This window comes from Rhamphochromis longiceps, linkage group LG12 (genome assembly GCF_057381845.1).
Source record: "Rhamphochromis longiceps isolate RC_006_pf linkage group LG12, R_longiceps_female_GT1.1, whole genome shotgun sequence".
Taxonomy (NCBI): Eukaryota; Metazoa; Chordata; class Actinopteri; order Cichliformes; family Cichlidae; genus Rhamphochromis; species Rhamphochromis longiceps.
This window is the reverse complement of record NC_140568.1, coordinates 41,895,240-41,915,100: the sequence shown is the minus strand read 5'-3', so window position 1 is coordinate 41,915,100 and position 19,861 is coordinate 41,895,240. Positions and strand designations below refer to the sequence as shown.

The 19,861-nt window shown below is 40.1% G+C and overlaps 1 protein-coding gene across 2 annotated transcripts in view; it reads left to right on the top strand.

Moving 5' to 3' along the window:
- Positions 1 to 19,861, top strand: part of fras1 (Fraser extracellular matrix complex subunit 1) — a 306,843-nt gene that overhangs the window by 235,959 nt on the left and 51,023 nt on the right. For both annotated transcript variants that reach the window (XM_085426433.1, XM_085426432.1), the window contains exons 31-39: positions 3,569 to 3,685; positions 5,525 to 5,639; positions 9,028 to 9,165; positions 10,329 to 10,361; positions 13,730 to 13,861; positions 13,976 to 14,104; positions 14,545 to 14,792; positions 16,462 to 16,613; positions 19,455 to 19,617. In XM_085426433.1, coding sequence (XP_085282559.1) covers positions 3,569 to 3,685; positions 5,525 to 5,639; positions 9,028 to 9,165; positions 10,329 to 10,361; positions 13,730 to 13,861; positions 13,976 to 14,104; positions 14,545 to 14,792; positions 16,462 to 16,613; positions 19,455 to 19,617 — 1,227 coding nt within the window. The remainder of the gene's footprint in view (positions 1 to 3,568; positions 3,686 to 5,524; positions 5,640 to 9,027; positions 9,166 to 10,328; positions 10,362 to 13,729; positions 13,862 to 13,975; positions 14,105 to 14,544; positions 14,793 to 16,461; positions 16,614 to 19,454; positions 19,618 to 19,861) is intronic.

Here is a 19,861-nt window from a genome sequence, read left to right as displayed (position 1 = left end):
ATCAGTTATAATCAGAGGCCATTTGAAGTCATGCAAATTTCAACGCATTTTTCCAAATTCAGCTCAAATTTAAGGACAAACATAAGGAACGAGTCTTGGGACTGAAGACAGTAACTTCACACTTGAATGATTGCTCAATTGTATGTTTAAATTCAATGCGGAGCCACTGAGTCACCATTTAATCATTCTCAGGGAAAGTTAAAAGTCATGTTCAATAAGGACAAATCCTTTGATTTTGACAAACAGTCACACGGGTTGCATTAGTTTTAATGTGAGGATGTGGAGAAATTGTGAAATGACTCATGCAGAGAGACTCATCCACATCCATCACCCGAAATACTCAATCTAAAGGACAAAGGTTAAAGCGCTTGTCATTATTGTATGCTGAGCAGAGAGGGGAAATTCATTTTTCTTTTACATCATCTTTTTCTTTTGTATAAAACTAAAAGATTTAAGACAATATGTGAATGAAACGCAAGGAAAGTACATGTTTTAAGAAAATGGTAATTATTAGAACTACAACAGATGTTGATTGATGAGAACCAGGTTGTAGAAAATCAATTTTAACTCTCAGCCTAAAGTTACAATAAAATGAAACAAATAAAGAGAAACTGTAACAGTAAATCTGCCAATTTCATCTGAAGCTACAAATGAGCCTGCAAGACATTCCTGATTTTATCAATGCCAATTGTCACTTTATTTCAAATATTTTGTCTTCCTGTGTGCTCTTGTGCCTTGTTTTCTTTTCTTTTCTTTCATGACCCCAAAATCCTGGAAAACACCCTGCTTACCTTACCGTTCTCTTTTAACTGACACGAATGGGTTTTTTTCTTCCTACAAAAAGTCCATATTAATTTTTGATGTGTATTCCCGTTGCATGGAGGTCCTAAATTTTATTTAAAGTGGTATTAAAAGGTCTTAAATTTAACGTGTAGCAGTCCTGCAGTATTCTGGCAGCGATAAAGCTGCTGAACCTTTCTTTGGAAGTCTCATGGATTGGATTTTAAACCTTATGAAGATTATAAAATAGGGTATGTCTTTTTATGTTGAAGCAAATCAACATGATCAATAATTTTCTGCAGCAGCACCAGCTTCAATAAATCCAGCTGACTCAACACTGCCTCTCATGACAACACATTACTTGTGATTGGTGCCGCTGACTCCAGGCTTCATGCTGCTCCTATATTACTTCTGACTGACAAAGCTGACTACAGGTTCTTGAACTTTCCTTCCTGCAAATGCCACTGATGTGACAGGAACAAGCTGCAGCGGAATAAGTAAGTGGGGACAGAAATTGGCTTTTAGAATGAACAGCCAAGGCTTCTGCCTCTGCATGTCTATCAGGGGACTAAACAATTTATGGCTACATACGTTAGAGGGCTCGAGTAAGACAACAGTGCATTCGCTTAAAAGTTTTCAAAAGTGTTGCGTCAGCAGACAGGAAGAGAGCTAAATTTCAAATCTGGTTTTGTTCCAGTGAAGAACACAGAGACGATTAGACTGATCCACTATCATCTTTCTCTATTTAGCAATTCAATTAGGGTAATCTTAAATTCTAATTGAAACGATCAGCTGCTTCATAAACACGCAGAGAGGTCAAAGGTTATAGACTGAACTGACTAACAAAGACACAGATACTTATACATAAAGTACTGTAATTAAATACCAAAGTAAGGGACAGATTTCAACACAGTGAGCTGTAATATAATTCAAATAATTCAAAAAGTATACCAACAGCGACTCGAGCATCAATCAAAGTGGCCAAGCCTCTAACTCCAGTTTTCATATGGATGACCTTTAGTTTTGAAAGGATATTAGAGAGAGAGAGAGAGAGAGAGAGAGAGTCAGGGGGAGTGACGCATAGAAAATGCTCCAGGGAAGACTTGAGCATCAGGCCTTTGCAGGCTTTGAGCATGTGGGTTATCTGTTCTCAACCAGGTGAGCAGCGCCTACAACTGTTTCATTCCACTGTCAGTTTGAACATTTAATATGGGAGCCAGCCTTAAGTGGACATGAGAGGAAGTCCAGTACATGCAGTACCTGGCATGTTCATGGCATATATATATTGAGATATAGATATATTTATAAATAGATCTTACAAAGGTCCATTGGGTTTCCGGACCGGCAATCCATGGAATTACCAAAAATAGAGAGGGGATAGCTTAACGTATGAAACAGGACAAGCCTGCCGTGTAATCCATTTATTTCAACAAAGTAATTGTATTCTGTTTAACGGTAACTGTAACGGAATACAGTTACTCATTTTTTGTATTTTACACACGTAACGCTGATGCGTAAATTCCGTTACTCCCCAACACTGAACATATATGACACTAAATAAAACCCAAGGATGCAAAATCACCAAAGCATAGATTAAAATGTTAACATATAACATATTAAACAAACATCAAATATCTCTTTAGAACTAAAATGCAAACGCAGAAACAAAATCACTGAAACACAGACAGTAATGCTGAACCACTTTTCATTTTGCTTAGCCGAAAAAAAATTATACAAAAGTCAAATAAGTGCAAATGTAATTACAAGTACACTTACTACACCATAGAGTAAATATCTCTGACATCACACATCCTAAACCAGATCTTTAGCCTGAAGTTCTAAAGTTTGTATTCATCAATGCAACAACATGATTGGCTCCTACGTTTCTTGGTTCAGCTGCTGATTGGCTCTCAGACGTGGAACGACCTCCATCTTCAGCATTTCAGGATTTTCCCTCAGATTTGGTTACAGGCTTCTTTGACTGTTTTATAAAGTCTGTGATATACGGGTGTTATTCCAAGTTATTATTTTACCCACTGAATATTTTCCTTGCAACACAAACAGTAACTGCACGTGAGGTGACATTTCCACAGTTTTTCAGTATGAGAGATGACAAATTATTTTTAATTTGTAAGTGATTACTTTAAGTTTTTACTTCACAGACACATCAGCCTGAAGCATACGTTGAGAAACAGAACAGCTGTCCACTGCTGCTCCTTAACAAAAACCCTCAGAGGCTCCATCTGCGTCCTTTTTTTAAAAGTCTTGAAACACGTTTAGTGTGGATTTCAGAACATCGTTTAAGAGCAAACAGCAGTGGTGTGGCTTCAGAGTAATAACTGCTCCAATGCTGAAAGAAAAACGAAAACACGAGCTGAATTTTACTCAGATCGACGTCTCTTTTTTAATATTCTCACGGTGTAGGCAGTGATTTATGAAAAGAAGCACACTGAGTCTCTGTGGCTCGTTCCTGCAGTGCAGCCTGATGCCAGGCTCACTTTATGTTCCTGTTCAGTTATTAGACTGCAGCTTGTTTTCATCAAAGCGGTTGTGTCTTACTTCTGGTGGTTCTCAGGAGTATGTCATCAGCTGTGTCACTCAGAAATTAATTATAATATGCTTTTGCAGTGGAAAAACAAGACATTGTTTCAGCTGGTATGCTGCAGATTGAGACTTAAGGCTTTTCAAGCCTTACAGTGAGCAGAGGCAGACTAAGGATGCTGAGGTGGATGGAGTTTGTTGAAGATGCGGCTCATATAGGAGGCTGTGTACCTGTTTGTCTGTGCAGGTTTCCACAGAGGCAGAACCAGTCGTTCAGAGCGATGCTCAGACCTTCACCATAGGAGTCATGCCTCAGATCCCAGGATTCCCACAGCTGGCCCCCGACTGCGACCTACAGATCACGGTGAGAGGAAAACACGCAAAAAGACACCATGGTGGAAGCCATGACATGCTGTATGAAAGTCTTAGAAAACAATGGCTTCAACAACAGATGATGTTGTTATTGTCAATTATACAGCTACTATAATGCACATTCTTTTTTTAATTTACTCTGTAGACCCATTTATTGTATTATATTCTGCTTTTTACATGAAAATGTCACATTTAGATTTTCACCTCTTAAGCCATTTTATTTTATTGTTCACTGTTTTGACTGCTGCAACAGTAAAATACATTTTTTCCTTATTTTGCACTAAACTACATGATTATTTGTGAAAACTCAGCAATAGTTTTGACTGTGAATAACCATCAGCTGATCTTTTTTGGTTTCTAGTCTGAAGTTTCTGTCAGCAGCACGTCCTCAGACATCGCCCTGACATCCTTTCTGTATGTTTTCCTGTTAAACAAACCCCCCAAAAATGTTGCTTTTGAGAAGATTAAGAAACTTATGAGAAGATGCTTAGCGACCAGAGAGACTGGTGACCTTTCACCCTGAAATCTGTTTCTCATTCCACTGAGCTGAGTGACCTTGACCATTTATACATAAATAAATGTGCAATCTGCTGTATATTGTTCATTGGATGTAGGTTCAGCTACAGAAAGGTTGACTGGGGAGATAATTCAGCAAAATCCATGTTTAAAACTCGACTGTGTAAAGTTCATTTATAAAGTCTCGTACTCGACACAGCGTTGATTAAAAAAGGAGACATTAGAGTGGCTGCAAGAATTAGCGACTCGGACGGCATATTAGAGCTTTTGAAGGTAATAAGAAAATGTAAGTGGTCTGGGGAGTGCTTGTAGTTTTTGGAGGGAAAAAACCTTCAGATTTTGAGATTAAAGTAATAAATTTGTGAGGGGAAAAATGACAGGAAATTTAAGAGAATAAAACTCATAAATATGTGAGGTTTTTTCTTGTACATTTGTAAGAGAAAACTTCAGAAATTTTAAAGAAAGGAGCTCATAAATTTACAAGAGAAAAGATCACAGTGAGGTTGAGAAAATGAGAAAAAAAATGATTTATGATAAATGGAATGAATTCACATATTTCAACTTCTGGAACCAATAAATCATACAAATCATTTCTAAACACCAACAGCGCTCTTTTCAACCACATTATTTCAGCCACAACATCAAATCACCAACTCGCTTTCATTGTGGCGAGTTGGTGTAAGTCCACGATGGAGTCGTCCTCCATCAGGGTGTGAGACGATAGAGACGAGCATGTGGGGAATATCTGTAAAGTGCAAATCCAAAAAAACGTAACATCAATATTTAAGATTGATTTTATTTATGAGGAGAGAAAAACACAAATTTATAAGAAGAAACTTACAAATTAGTCCAAGAATTCCCACTAACAGAGTGCAGTGTCACCAAAACGACTACACACATCCAGGTTGTCCTGTGAGTCACACAACAATTAGTTACAATTACAATTTGTTTTTTAAGTATTCCTCTGAATAATTTGGGGGGTTTTTTTAATTGTGAAGTGGCTTTGGTGACATTATCCTGTATTAGTGGGTTTGTTTTGACACATTTTTGAGTTTCACTGTGAAAAGGGAGCAGCCAAAAGTTTTTTTTCTTGCATCTTACAACTTTTTTAGTTTTTTTCCTGGTGAAATGCTTTCGATCCTAAAGAGACTCCTTATGTTTGTGGTTGTTTTCTGGTGATTTCTGCCTAGAAATAGAGGATATAGAAGCTTACCTCGTTTCTCACCTTAATATATGTGTGTGTGTGTGTGTGTGTGTGTGTGTGTGTGTGTGTGTGTGTGTGTGTGTGTGTGTGTGTGTGTGTGTGTGTGTGTAGGCTCTGGAGGCTCAGGTGACAGAGATAACGCCTTCAGCGCTGTCCTTCGTCGACTCTGAGACTCCCAGCGAGAAGCTCGTCTACAGTATCACCAAACCTCTACCATCGGGACAAGGTCAGCCACACACGCACACACTCGTGCAGCTTTTCCCTCATAATGTGGAAAAGATTAACAGGATTAAAATCTAACTCCTGTCAGGGGGTAGGAGCCTTATAACTAGATACAGTGGGTAAGTTTCTGAGTTCATGTTTGATTTTCAGCTCAGAGCTGGAGAGGGAGAAGTTAAAGTGTCAAGAAGTTATACTGTTTCTCATTAATTATCACTTAAATAGTCACAAGTCGGGTGCTGTTAATCCACAATTTGGTGGGATGGAGCGGTGCAATGAGGCAAAGGTTTCTTCCTGTTTTTTTGGGGGGGTTGTTATAAAACTGGAAAACTCTTTGCATCCAGAACATCTGTGGAAAAATGCAAATAGAGATGAACTGCTCTGTGCCATATTCGACTGGAGATAGACACCTTACAGCCAAATTTTGGTCAGACACATAATCCACATGGTAGTGCTGTCATATCAAAATTAGACATGATTAGACCAAATTATGTGTGTCAGAAAATGAGCCAATTTACAGAGGCTGCAAAAACATAACCAAACACACGTGAAATGCACAGAGAGACACAGAGTAAAAGGTTCCTTAGCAAAGCATACTGGGAAGCCTGGACTGTGTATGCACACAGAAGGCTGATTAGTGATAACCACAGCTGGGGAATGAGACACAGGCACAAACAATCAGGACACAAATGAAAACCCAAATCAACACAAGAGGAAACTAGCTGTCCGAATAAAACAGGAAGAGAGCTACGACCCCAACTGAAACAAAAAAGACACGGAAATATAAACGAACTAACTGAGGGGGAGAATGCAGAAATTGAAGAATTCACAACTACCCCAACACATGAAGCAGAACTTCATAATCCAGGCCCACTAAAGCTCAGAATACTAGAATAACAATGAATCAAAACACGAGCCTGCAAAACAGAAATGTGATGACCAAAACCACAAAAAATGAAATTTAGTATTGATGAGAATAAACCAAAAATGTAAAGCAGCTGTGAGAATGGACAGAAAACTACAGCAAATCATGAGAGGAAGCACCAAGGCTCAGAGTTTTTACCTGAGATCTGCAAATAGGTACAGAGACCAGGAGTTTTATACTTGTCTGGAAGTCTTACATTATCTAAAATGAGGGCTAAGTACAGTCACATCTTTTGGTATTAGAGGATAACAGAGCACTGCAGACAATCTTGTCTTGTTCTTTCTGAGTAAGCCATTACTTCTTGTTAATTTCTTGTTTGCAGAGGCATCAAATATTTGCTGAGGAGTTGAAATGTTGTCACATTTTATTATTGGTGCATAATGCATGAGGTTGTTACAGAGTTATTTGTACCTTGATAGAAGAAAACGTTACTTTCCTGCAGGTTGAGACCTCGTAGTGCTCAGTGGAAGTTACTCTGGGGAGACTATCAGGACATCACATCCTTGTTTGTTTATCACACGGTTAATTTGTCGTTTGATCAAAGAAGTAGGTTAAAATATACAACTGATCATGTTTTTTTAAGACTTGTCACCCAAAATATTCCTTTAAAATGTTGACCTTTATTTCATGTTGTGTTTAATAACGAGGAACGGGGGAAAATAGGAACAAAGTACATGCACATCATGTTACGACACGCTTCTCTTGTAATGTGTCCAAATTAGTCTCCAAGAAAGTCATTTTCCCTAGAGTGGTTTTAGCTTTGGATAGTGGCATCCTTCCAATCCCATTTTCTGCCAATTATCCGGATCAGTTTGCAGGGATAGCAGTCAAAGCAGAGATGCCCGCACCTCCCTCTCACCAGGCACCTCCTCTAGCTGCTCGGGGGGATATCCAGCCAGCTGAGAGATGCAATCTCTCCGTTGCCTGAAGCACCTCATCCAAGAGGCTGGACCACCTGAACCACCTCAGCTGGCTGTTTTCGATGTGGAGCAGCAGCTCTGATCTCTACCAGCAGTCTTGGTTTTGTTCCCAGCTCGCAACAGTAGGCGAGCGTTGCAGTGTACATGGACCAGTACATCAACACAGACTCGCACTGCAGCCATATCATTTATATCACACCTGGATCTGTGGTCATATGACCTGATGTGGTTTAAGTGGCCTCATTTCAGTTTCACCAAGTGAACCAACTGTGTAAAGGCTTATTGAATGTGTTACCCACCAACCTCAGTGTTTAACTCACTATTTTAAAGGCTAATCCAGATATAATTTAGTGTGTTACAGCACAAGTGTTGTATACTTTAGAATGAACAGCAGTGTATTAGATCATAATTTATGTGTAAAGAGCCTTATGAGGCCATTCTAATAAAGAGCATATAAAGTGCACCTTGTTACATTTTATTAGTGTATAATAAAATAAAGTGAGACTACAAAGTTTAGGAAGGGGGATCATGTTCTGCAGAGCACTTAGCTGTAATGACTGGCTCAAGAGTTTGGCTTTTCCCAGCTTGGAGTCGCAGAAACTACCAACCTTCTGCTTCCAAGTCTGCTTCAGTAGCGTCGCCGCCCTCCAAAATAATTTCATTATCGTCTTTCCGTGTATAAGGATGAGCATTGCTTTCATTTTTGCAGAATTTAATGTGCCGTTCAGACATTCATTTCATCGCTGGACCATCTGTCAGAGTGCTGCATCATTTTCAGCTCTCTGTCTAATGAAAGAGAAAAGCGATTTACAATGGGTCATATTCATCAGCTAATGGACTGATAAATTTGTGTGTAGACTTTTTGAACGGCGCCAAACAGAAGGAGGAGGAAAACTTCTGTTTTTGTGGGAATGTTTTTCAGGATTTTTAGTTTTTTTTTTTTAAAACCCTGAAAGTTTTAGTTCTTTTTAGTTAAATGACAATATATTGGTCAAAATAAGTTTGAAGTTTCCGGTTTTCTGTAAGAATAAAGTTGGAAGTTAAAGGATTTCACCAAACATTTTCAGAGGGAAGAGCTGTTTGGGAGAAATTAGCATCCTTATTGTTTTAATTAAAGCATGGCATGCAGCTTTCCTTTACTACAAGGTAGCTAACAGCCTTCTAACAAAGTCTTGTTTAAATGTTGCCTCAGACTCCAATGTGCAAAAACCTCCTGGGTACCTCGTATCTGAGGTATTTGGGGCATGTCCGGCTGGGAGGAGACCCCGGGGCGGGAACACAGGCTTGGGAACATCTCAGTGTCCTCTGAGAGGCGCTGGCAGAGATGAACTGGCGAGAGGGACGTCACAGCATCTTTGCTCAGCCCCTGTGACCTCACATCCTGCATTTCTTTATTTCCGATATTAACGTTTTGTTTTTCTGCTTGGCCTTTAACATCTTACTTCCAGCCTTATTCTCAGCATCTTTAGTGACCCGGTCAGCTCTCTGTTCTGTTTCACTTGCTACACGCTCAAACAAAATCTCATCATGTGCTGATTTTTTGTTTCCAGGGACCATCGAGCATCGGGACAGGCCATACACACACGTGCAACATTTCACTCAGGCTGATGTGAATAACGGCAAGATCATCTACAGACCACCGCAGGCTCCATCACACCTCCAGGAGCTCTACCAGTACTCCTTCACCGGTAAGATGTTACTCACACTTCACCTCCAGCTCCTTTATGCACCAGATCAGCCAGATGTACTTAGTTCAGAGACCTGTCACTGAATTACACTGTTTTACCTCTTTGATTGTTGTCCTTGTTTTTGTTTAAACCAGCGGTCCCCAAACTAAAACAAAGGGTTTGAATAGTCTTATCCACTGACAGACACCATTTGCACCACGGTTCAATAATCATTTGCCATTAGCAGCATCCACACGTCGTATCAGGCCGACTGCAGAGCCTGAGGGTCACACAGGTGCTATCAGTAAACAGTCAGTGTCAAGTCTGAGTGTTTTTGACTTGTTTTAAAAAACAACTCTGTCCTTTTCACCTGGATGCTTCTGATAAAAGGGTCACTCTGGGCTAAAATCATGCCTTTAAAACCCCTCATGACAGTCCACTTTCTGGTCATTAATTTGAGATTTTAATCTCTAATTATATTACACCTTTTTACACCAAATTGTGACTTTACCCCACTCAGAGTGGACCTCGTCTACACTAGCTAACTGTTAGATGTAAAAACAGATATCCTAACAGCTTTTAAAGCCTTACATGGCTTTAATAGTTTGTCTAATTACATCTGAGCTTCTGAAAATGGGAGACTGTGTGTAAAAATTGTTAAACTCCTCAAACTTCAATCACATATTGATTGCTTGTCCCAAAACAAATGGTCCTAACTGAACGTTTATATTACAGTATTACATGTTAATCATTATTAAAGTTTGAGTCTTTAGTGTTTCTGTCTTTTATTGCCACTCATGATCACCTTTTTTCTTGCAAAGCTTTTAACAATAAAATTAGCCTTGCATGGTTAGTAATTGAAGAGGTGGATGGGTTGGACAAGGAAGAGCAGAGTTTTAGCATTTCGAAAACTATCAGAGGACGCTAAGACGTTTCCAGAAGCACAGACCTCCGTTTAAAAAGATCTTCCATAATCCGAGATCAAAGCATACTTTTATTTTCTTAATCTGGGTTTATGGAGCTCCAGTGGAAGCTTTGCATCAGTAAATCATCCTCATTGCCTCTGAGTTTATACAGTATGGGCTTTTCTCTTTAGTGAAACACCGTCACCTCTGCATGAATCCTCTGTTTTTTACTTTTATCGCTTCCTGGCTGTAACTCCTTTCTGTTTTTAACCCCAACAGGCCTGCCGGAGTCGCTGAGCGTTTATTTCACAGGTAAATACTTCATCTCGCTGAATTTAAAAAGTAAGAGGAGGAAGAAGACAAAAGAGAGGCAGTTTGTCTCCTCCTCACCCAGTCTTCTCCTTTCTCATCTTTTTCATTGTAAATCTCTCAATCCTCACCTCCTCCTCCACACTCCATTTTCTCCTCCCGTCTTCTCCCCTCTGCTATCAATTCCTTCTTTTTTATCTTCCCTTCTTCACCTCCTTCAACTTTTCTCCACCTATCCTTCTTCTCTCTCCCCCTGTGTCTCCTTTTATTCGTTTCTCTCTCATTTCCACTTTTATTTCAGTTCCTTTCTTAATTATATCGCTTTCCCTTTTCAGTCCTAAAGTTCTCCTTTTCCCTCTTTTCCACCGTACATTTTAGATTCTTCTCTCTGAATTTCACCTCTCTGTTTTGCTCCTCTCCTACTCCTGTTTCCTGTTTCCCCTCTCCTGGTTTTTGTCTTCCCCATAAATGTTCCTCCCCTTGGATTTTTCCTCACCTCTTATGTTTTTCCTGTTCTATTCATCTTTCTCTCAGCTTTTAAGTTCATCACCTCTCTAATCTCTCCTCTTTTCACACCCAGTGCTTCTCTCCATCCTCTTCTCCTCTTTCGCTCCTTTGCCATTAGTACACTGATCCACTTCAACTGAAGTCGTCAGATCCTTTATGATTCTCTGTTTTCGAACTTTGACCTTGAACCTTAAGATAAAAACAAGGCTTACTGAACATTTGGAAGCGTGCCATCACTCTCTAACTCCACCCCAACAGCAGTCTGTGTTTACAGGTGTCACCAAAGTGTTTTTCACTTTAGTGTCGGTCCTCGGGAGCACACAGTGCTTTCAGCCTCTGCTCCAGTTCAGTCTTAAGTGACTTCTATAGGTCCCTAAAAGAGAAAAAATGACCTTTACCCAAAGCTCAGCTGCAGTTATCAGGACACTGTTGCTGATCTGCAGCGCAGAAGATAAATTACATTTACCTGAACAGCTGCTGTACGCGCTCAGATATTGTTTTTATATTTAATTTTGAGCATTTAAATTTTTTTATCAGGTTCATACCTCTTGTCTTCTTCATTATGTAATCAGCAGACTAGCCAGTTAACTGATTAGTTACAAGCACACCTTTCATTAGTAATCAGCTTTTGTTAATTACATGCATTTGCTGCTTTCCTCTTTAAATATTTTTTAATACAAAAACACGGTGGCAGTTTTCTGGCTTTAATCCGTTCCAAATTATTCATCAGCTCTCAAACTGAGACATTAAGTCGAACTTTCACTCACTGCGCTGTTTCTGTTCTGGTGTTTAACTTTAATGACAGGAGACCTGGAGGCTGAGAAAGAAAGCAGCAATACCTAAAACAAGTGCAAAAACAGGCACCGGTCATACATGTGAACGGTAGCGAGCCAAACAGATCTGCAAGGAGTAAACAAAGGAAAATTCCTGGGAAAAATCCAGGAAAGGTCGTACACGAGAAGCTCAAGTGTGACCTCAGAGGAATATAACTAAAAACAGGAGTGCTGGAAGACTTGGCTAAACAAGAAGGAAAGATGATGCATCAGCGAGCACAGAGATGCTGCAAATATATAGAATAAATAAATAAGAGTCATAAAGGAAGTAAAGACAACAGTGTGATCAGACTAAGACTTCCAAAATAAAACAGGAAATTGCTTAACAGACACACAACACTGAAGTCCACTTGTGAGTTTAGACTAATTTACAGTGAATTACAGCACAGCTAACAGCTAAGCAACTAAACAGCCCTCCAAAAAGCAATAACACCAGTTTTATTGTATTGAATCTGACAGACAAATGATTGTAATAAGTCTGTATTGCAGTTTAACTCAGTTCAAACAAAGGTCACTCTACTTACACTGTAAGTGCAAACAAACTCTTACTATGATAAACTATAAATATTGCAGCTCTCAGTCAGCTGAGCTGTGTGAATAAGTTTTCATCAAGTGTCACGATTTTATGGTGTTTCAGAGAAATCACCCTCTCAGTTATTCCAATTACTCTAAGTGATCAAAGTTTATTCATCATTAAAATTAATAACTGTACATAAAACACTTCATAAACAGTCATTATTGGATTAATCTGAATCAGATTGATGACTTCATTCATGTTCATCAGTTTAACCGTGTACTTTGTGTCTGTGCTCATTTATTTTTTCTTCATTCATTGATGCAACCATGAACTATAATAATAAATGATTTAAAATGATAATGTTGGTTCAGCTTTTAAATGCAGACAACAAAAACAGCTCCTTATAGCACAGAGTGTGCCTCGTATCAGGGTAAGCACTGATGGTTAGTGCTCACCCTGTTCAACCACGATCCATCATTACTGCAGCAAAGACAAAAGCGCGACTTCATTCTAAGAATTTCTACCTGTGGTTAAAAGTTACAGCAAATAAATGTTGTTTTAAAGGTTTTGTAGTTTTATTTGTATCTTCATTGAAATGCCTCCGTAGCCCTGTACAAACCTGTGCTTCTAAATGAATTGGTTCTTACTGTGGGTAGAGAAAATTGTCCCCTTGTATCTTGATAATAATGTATGCTTCAGCATAATTCAGCACTATTGTGGGACTGTCGTTTCAATTGCGGCCCTTCACTTACTTTCACGACAGCACTCATCTAAAGCCTAAACGTTTCAGTCTGAAGGAAGAAAATTTGAGTTTAAAATGATCAGAAATGTGTGGAAGAGAGAAAATTTCTCTGTTGCCACTCAAGTTTTACCCTTGCTGACACAAACCCGAAGGGTATTTGTGTCTCCAGCTGGAATCAAACCAGCAACCTTTTACTTGCCAATTAAATGTGTTAAGAGCTACACCATCAGAGTCACACAGTGGTGAAAACTCTCGGGAATTTTGTCTTTTTAATTCAGATTATTGAAGATTGTTATAAGGTAAAACAAAAGAGCAGCAAAATAATAAAATCATAATATATTTTTATATAAAGCTGTTTTTCCCCCCTCTCATTTATGTCCAGGTGACAAAATTGACACTTGACAGTTGTCTTGTTGCTGTTTCAATTTTAAATCATGTGTTAATGCAAAGCGACAAGTGGCCCCATTAAGTAGAGTTTACACTCTAACACCTTTTTTGGCTTGATTCTGTTTTTTTAAAATTAATTAATAACTTCAGCCTCTATGATGTGCTTTATTTTTATAATCTTGACTTTTAGGTTGTTAAATTTCCTTAAAAAGATTTCTTTGTGAAGTAAAAGAAGCTGGGAAGCTCATTAGCGGTGATGTGTTAGAGGTGTGCGTTTGTTTTTGGACTAATTTGTGTCTGTGTGTTTCCTCTGTGTCATGTATGATCTGTGTGGTTGCTTTAATGATATTCTTCTTCTCCTCCTTCTTGCATGCATGTGCTTCAGTGTCAGATGGCGAGCACAACACGCCTGAGCTGGACTTTGCCGTCCTGCTGCTGACAAACCACCAGCAGCCGCCGGTGTTTCAGGTTCTGGACCCTCTGCTGGAGGTCAGCCTCAGAGGACAAGCTGCCATCGGTAAGATTATATAAACGCAAAAACAGGCTCGTACAAAAACTATTTAAGAAGAGAACTTGTTGAGGGCCGGCTGTTCATGCTTCTAACTCTTCTCCATTTCTGTGGCGCATGCAGGCGGTCAGCAGCTGGCCGTGAGCGACGTTGACACGGCTCCAGATGAGCTGGAGTTCGAGGTGGTAGAAGCTCCCGTCCATGGAGAGCTGATAAAGACTGACGGCAACACAAAGATTCGCATGACTAATGGTAAAGTACAACACACTGACACTGCTGGGACCAGAGGAACAGGATGGACATTTATTTGTCTGATTTTAGTTTTTAAACTTTTTTAAGGATCTGTAAATTATCACATCATTTGATGTTCAGCTAATAGATTTTAACACTGCATAGTCACATGAGGCTGGCTCGTAGGGCTCGTGTCATTTTTACTTTAGTCTCAGCTTGAGTTGAACTGCACACCAGCTTTAAAGTTAATGTGAAACAGAAGCTTGGCCGCCCGCTTAAGAAGAAAGAATATTTTTATGGCCTCAAAAATTTAGTTATTGTCAGTTTTTTTTGTCCTCACGTCTTCTTTTTCCCTGCTTGTATAACCGCGTCTCTGGTGGAAAGGTAACAGAAAAGCAGGCGGACTAAAATCAACACATGAAACTACAGTTGTAACATCCACATTTCCTCCGTCTTTTCAGGTGACACCTTCACTTTCAGCGACGTCACCCGCAATGTCCTGCTCTACCACCACTCCGGGCTCTCCACCCAAGATGATGCCATCACCTTCTCAGTTAGCGACGGTATCTCCATGGCTGCCACAGTAGTGCAGGTGGTGGTTCTAGGCGCTGGAGGCAGCGGGCCACAGCAGGACCCCATCGCCACGCTCTCGCTGGAAGTGGGCGAGAAAAGCAGCACTGTCATCAGACGCTCACACCTGGCTTACACGGTGAGTTAGGAGAGCTGCGTGCCAGTGAGAGTGTTTAGTGTTTGAATTACGCTGAGCTTTGGTTTATGTATTACGCAAGTGTCATGGGGTCTTGTGTGGAAAAGAGAGGTTGTGCAGGCAGGTTCAGAAAGATATAATATTAAAAAGAAAGACATGGTGTACAGAAGAAGAAGAAGAAAAAGGAGAAGAATACATATGGTGATGCAGGAAAGTGGAAAAGAAGCGAAACACAAAGCATGACTAAAGAAGGATTTTAAAAAATCCAAGCAGCAGGGAACACACCAAACATGCATGAAAATCCACAGTAGGATCTGATAATGGGCTGTCCCCGGGCTGTGTCGCGTCCTGGTTTGGGCTCGGCGGTCGGAGCTGATTGCACGCACTCGAAACTATGCTCGCAGTTCTGTGAGACATGAGCCAGCAAATGCATATTGCACGAGCTATGGTTCAAATAGATGATTTTAGGGCCTTTCCGGGCCTGTTTGCTGCTTCTGTGGCCTGGTGCTATCTTTCAAAGTCCAGCTGTCCATCCCTATATCAGCCCTAGAATAGACAGGCATATGCACTCAATGATGGAGAGACATATTCAGCTTATTTTCAGCTCCATATTTTTATTTTGGACTCCATTGGAGAAACTTTGCATCGTTCACAGTTTAAAATCATCTTCATTTATCTTGCTAGTACATGCCTGTGCTACAGTATGGTTTGATGTGGTTGCATAGAGAAAAATAAAAAATATAGGTGAGTGTTGTTGTATATATAAATAAAGAATACACTTATGTGTTTTTCTTTGTTTAAAAACAATCAGCCAATTTGTGTGTCTCTCTTGCAAGGCTGAGGTTTTGCTGTACTATACAAATGTCACTTTAGTTCATTGCTAAGTGGTTGCCAGGCAACATGAAGGCCTTATATCATTTATCTCATAACATCCCAGTTTTGTGGAAATAAATGAGATGATATTGTTGTGAAATTAAAATATGAAGCCTTTATAAAGCTACATGCTGATGGACAACCCGATGATTTTATAATGTGTGATATAGATAAGAATCTTCAGGGGCCTGAGATGTACCTGACTGTTAGTCGATCCACTGACTGAAACAAGCTGTAAACTCCGTCTTCCTTTAAAGCTAAGTCACCTTTGATGTGACTGGGTGACCCTTATTTAATAAACAGAGCCAAGTTCTTGTTGACGCCTACAGTATAGGTAAGGTTAGTTTTCTTTAGCAGGCTACCAAAAAATTACCAATCCCAAAACCAAACCTGGATATATTAGAGAGAACCCATGTCTGTATGGGTTCTCTCCAGGTACTCCAACTTCCTCGTCCAATGACATGCATGGGGTTAGATCACAGCAGGTAGTGATTCTAAATTACCAGCATGTGTGAATAGTTGTCTATCTTTATGTGATAGCCCTGTAAAAGATTGGTGAAGGGAACGCTCCAACCTCCCAGGTACCCTGAATTGGATAAGCAGAGGATGGATGCGCAACACCATCCAAGGGCCGGGGGTGACCGGAGGAAGATAGGCAATGTTTTATACATTGTATCCTATGTGTGTGACATGAGGGAAATTTTACAGCACAGAATAATTTTGTGAATAAAGAGTTGTAGGTGAGACTTGCTGTTTTCATTTTAAGTACAGTATCACTAAAGTCTGTTTGGTCCCTCAGGATGACTCATCTCCAGATGACCAGATTCGACTCCAGCTGGTGTCGGTGCCAATGTACGGCATCCTGACCAGGAGCCAGTCCCAGCAGGAGCACCAGGAGCTGAGGGAGTACTCCTCCTTCACAATGGAGGACATCAATAAGCACAGGATCAGGTATGGGTAGCAACAGCTACTCGGTGGGACTAGTTAAGACGTTTAAAATCCTCCAGACAACGAGGACAGCATTTAGTAAATGTTGCAATGGTGTGTTTTTATGTGACCTGTGAAGCACTTTACCCCACCTCAAAGACACGGGTGTTTAATTACGGCTTTCTGTGAAGGTTTAAATGTTTCTTCAGAGACTTACAAAACTGTAATATCAGTATAACATCTGCACTTGAACTAAAAATGACTTTCAAAAACCCTCGGTTGTCCCCAGAAGCAGTCAGTGAAAATGCGATAAAGATTCACAAAGCTCGATGGGAGTCTACAAAAAATGTTAATATTTTTATTAACGGCTGCCTCACGGCAACAGCGTTTGAGTAACTAGGAGTAGTTATATGTAAAAGCTGAGGTCTTATCACCTTCACCTGCAGGCCTGCTCTGGTTTCATGTATTTTTATTGGGTTGAGTCAGTTTTTTTTTTAAATGTGGCACATTGAAAACAACATGGAGTGAGGTAATATCTGTTCATCTAGTATACACAAGCACACATGATAAACATAAATGAAATTAAAGAAAAACATATTTTAAAAAAAGAAAACAAAAATGACAACAATAAAAATAATGAATAGATGCTTAGACTGGTTTTCAATAGCAGGCAGGATTCACATTCTCGAACAAGCAGTGGCTCAGAGCACCGTGCAGCTCTGAGCCACTTGGGTTCGGACTTACTTAGATGTTGAGGTGTTATGGGTTCAACCAGAAGGCAAGCATGGGGCAGACACAGGACATGCTGGGGAGAAAAAGTCTTTCTGCCAGTTGGGAACATTTTGGTGTCGCCCTGGAAGTGCTGGAGGTGGTGGCATTGGACAGTGAGGCATCTGCATCACTCGTTGGACTGCTAAGCTGGATAAGCAGTAGAAAATTGATGGAGTGGGGGTAGAAAAAATTTAAAGAAATAAAGAAAAAGCTTATACCCTTTTGGTTTTTAGGTGAGAGGAGGAGGTTTTTAAGCCTCTAATAAAGAGGCAGCTGTAAAGGAATAGCCTGGTGTCGAGGCCACTCTGTGCAATAAAACACCGTCTCGGGTTCTTCAGTCTGCAGTCGTACTCACGATCAATTTCTCTGATTGCAGCTCGAGTCAGCGGGAATCACTTTCCCTGTCAGCTTCAAGCTGCAGAAGACGCTGTAACAGCTTGCAGATCCATTTTGCTTTCCTTTAATCCTAATGTTTCTTCTCATGAAATGAGAGCTCCACAGACATTAACCAAAACCCGGTAAGAAAACAAACGTATTAACTGGAAGTTATTCAGTAGTCTTTCTCCCGTTGCGTTCAATGAATCAGCCTGTTGGCATTAGCAAAGCCAATTAACTTAGCTCTGATTGTACCTGCAAGTGGTAGTAAGGCCCCTATGAGAGGCACTAAAATGAAGCATAAATATTCACGTACTAGCTATTTCATTTCCATAACGCAGCCCCTGATTAGCTGCGGCACGGGCCGATCTCTGGGGGCGAACGTCAAACCGGCTGTATTAGTTTTGTCTCTTTGGTGCTGGCTCTTACAAACAAGAGCTGGGAATTGTTTTAAAAGAATTGAATGGGATTAGAGGAGATTACACTGGCATGGCTTTCAGTTTTATTAGTGCTCTGCAGAGATTAGCAGCTGTATCACTGTGAGAGGGCTAAAGCGAATCTGTGCCAAGTCCTCTATCAATCCACGACTTAACACATAAACAGATAATTATGTACCCATTAAAAGAGAATTATTGTATCAGACAAAATCATTATTAAACACACACTTTAAAGATTAAGAAACCTTTTTCAAGAATTTTTGTAAATGTCAGAGATTTTGATTTAAAGTCTAGCAGCATTTGCATTTGAGTGATTCTCTGAGGGAGGCTTTTCTTCTCGACTTCCTTTGATTATCATGGGAATGGAAAAATAAGACTTTTGTTTCTTTGTTTGGCTTCAGGTCTTTTTTTCCCTTGTATTAGCTCAACTGTTCATCATATATATATATATATATATATATATATATATATATATATATATATATATATATATATATATATATATACACACACACACACACACACACACACACACACACACACACACACACACACACACATCGGGAACAACAACATTGGAGATCTCTGTCCAGAAGAGCGCAGTCCTGGGAACAGCTAAGATACTGCGCAGGACCCTCAAGCTCCCAGGCCTCTGGTAGAGGACCCGAGCTTGAAGGATAAACCGCCCGCAGGGGCGTGCTGGGTGTTTTTATATATATATATATATACATATATATATATATGTGTGTGTGTATATATATGTATATGTATTTAAAAAAAAGATTTATGGTCTAATCTTTATTCCTGTCCTCATCTATGAGGTGGAGCTGTGTATTGTGACCAAATGGCTGCAGTTTCAGATACAGGTGGTGGAAATGATCTGCCTCTAAAAGGCGTCTGGGCTCAGCCTTAAGGCAGTAGGATGGGGAGATTAGTAATTCAAGAAGAGCTCAGAGTTGCAGTGCTGGTACTCCACAATGAAAGGAGCAAGTTGAATTCAGCATCTGACCAGGATGCCTCATTGAAGCCTCCTAGTTGAGGCTCAGAAGAGAGATTTTGTCTCTTGGCTTGTCTGGAAACACCTCCGTGTCGTCCAGAAGAACTAGAGGCGAAGGCTTTTTGCCTCATTAGTAAACCATTAGTAAATCTGGCCATGTGTCTCTCAGCTAAAGGCTAGAGAGAAGGAAGTTGGTGCATCTGTGCAACCCAGACCTGGATAAGAAAATGGAAGGATAAATGAAGAAAACAGAAACTGTGATTAAAACGGGTTTTCCATCTGCAGGTACATCACTTCAATAGAGACGGGAAGTCAGCCAGTGACTGATATCTTCCACTTTGTTGTTTATGATGGAGACAACAATCGCCTTGACAACCAGATATGCACCATCACCATCACCTCCGCACCAAGACAGCCGCCGTTGGTCACTGTCCGCAGCAGCATCAAGGTACGCACACGCTATGTCCTGCATACAAATGTGCAAGTAAGAATCTTACACACTTAACGGAGGTGCACACAGCAGGCCAGCTGAAACAATATTTACCTTTAGTCAGAAGAACATCTTAAGTACAGCATCGAATCATATTTAATGTACCTGTTTTATATTTGAGACAAAAGAAGCGAGGGACTCCTGTCACATGATCTCCATCAGATCGCTTGAGGGTCTTTGTTTAAAAAATAGCTCTAAATTG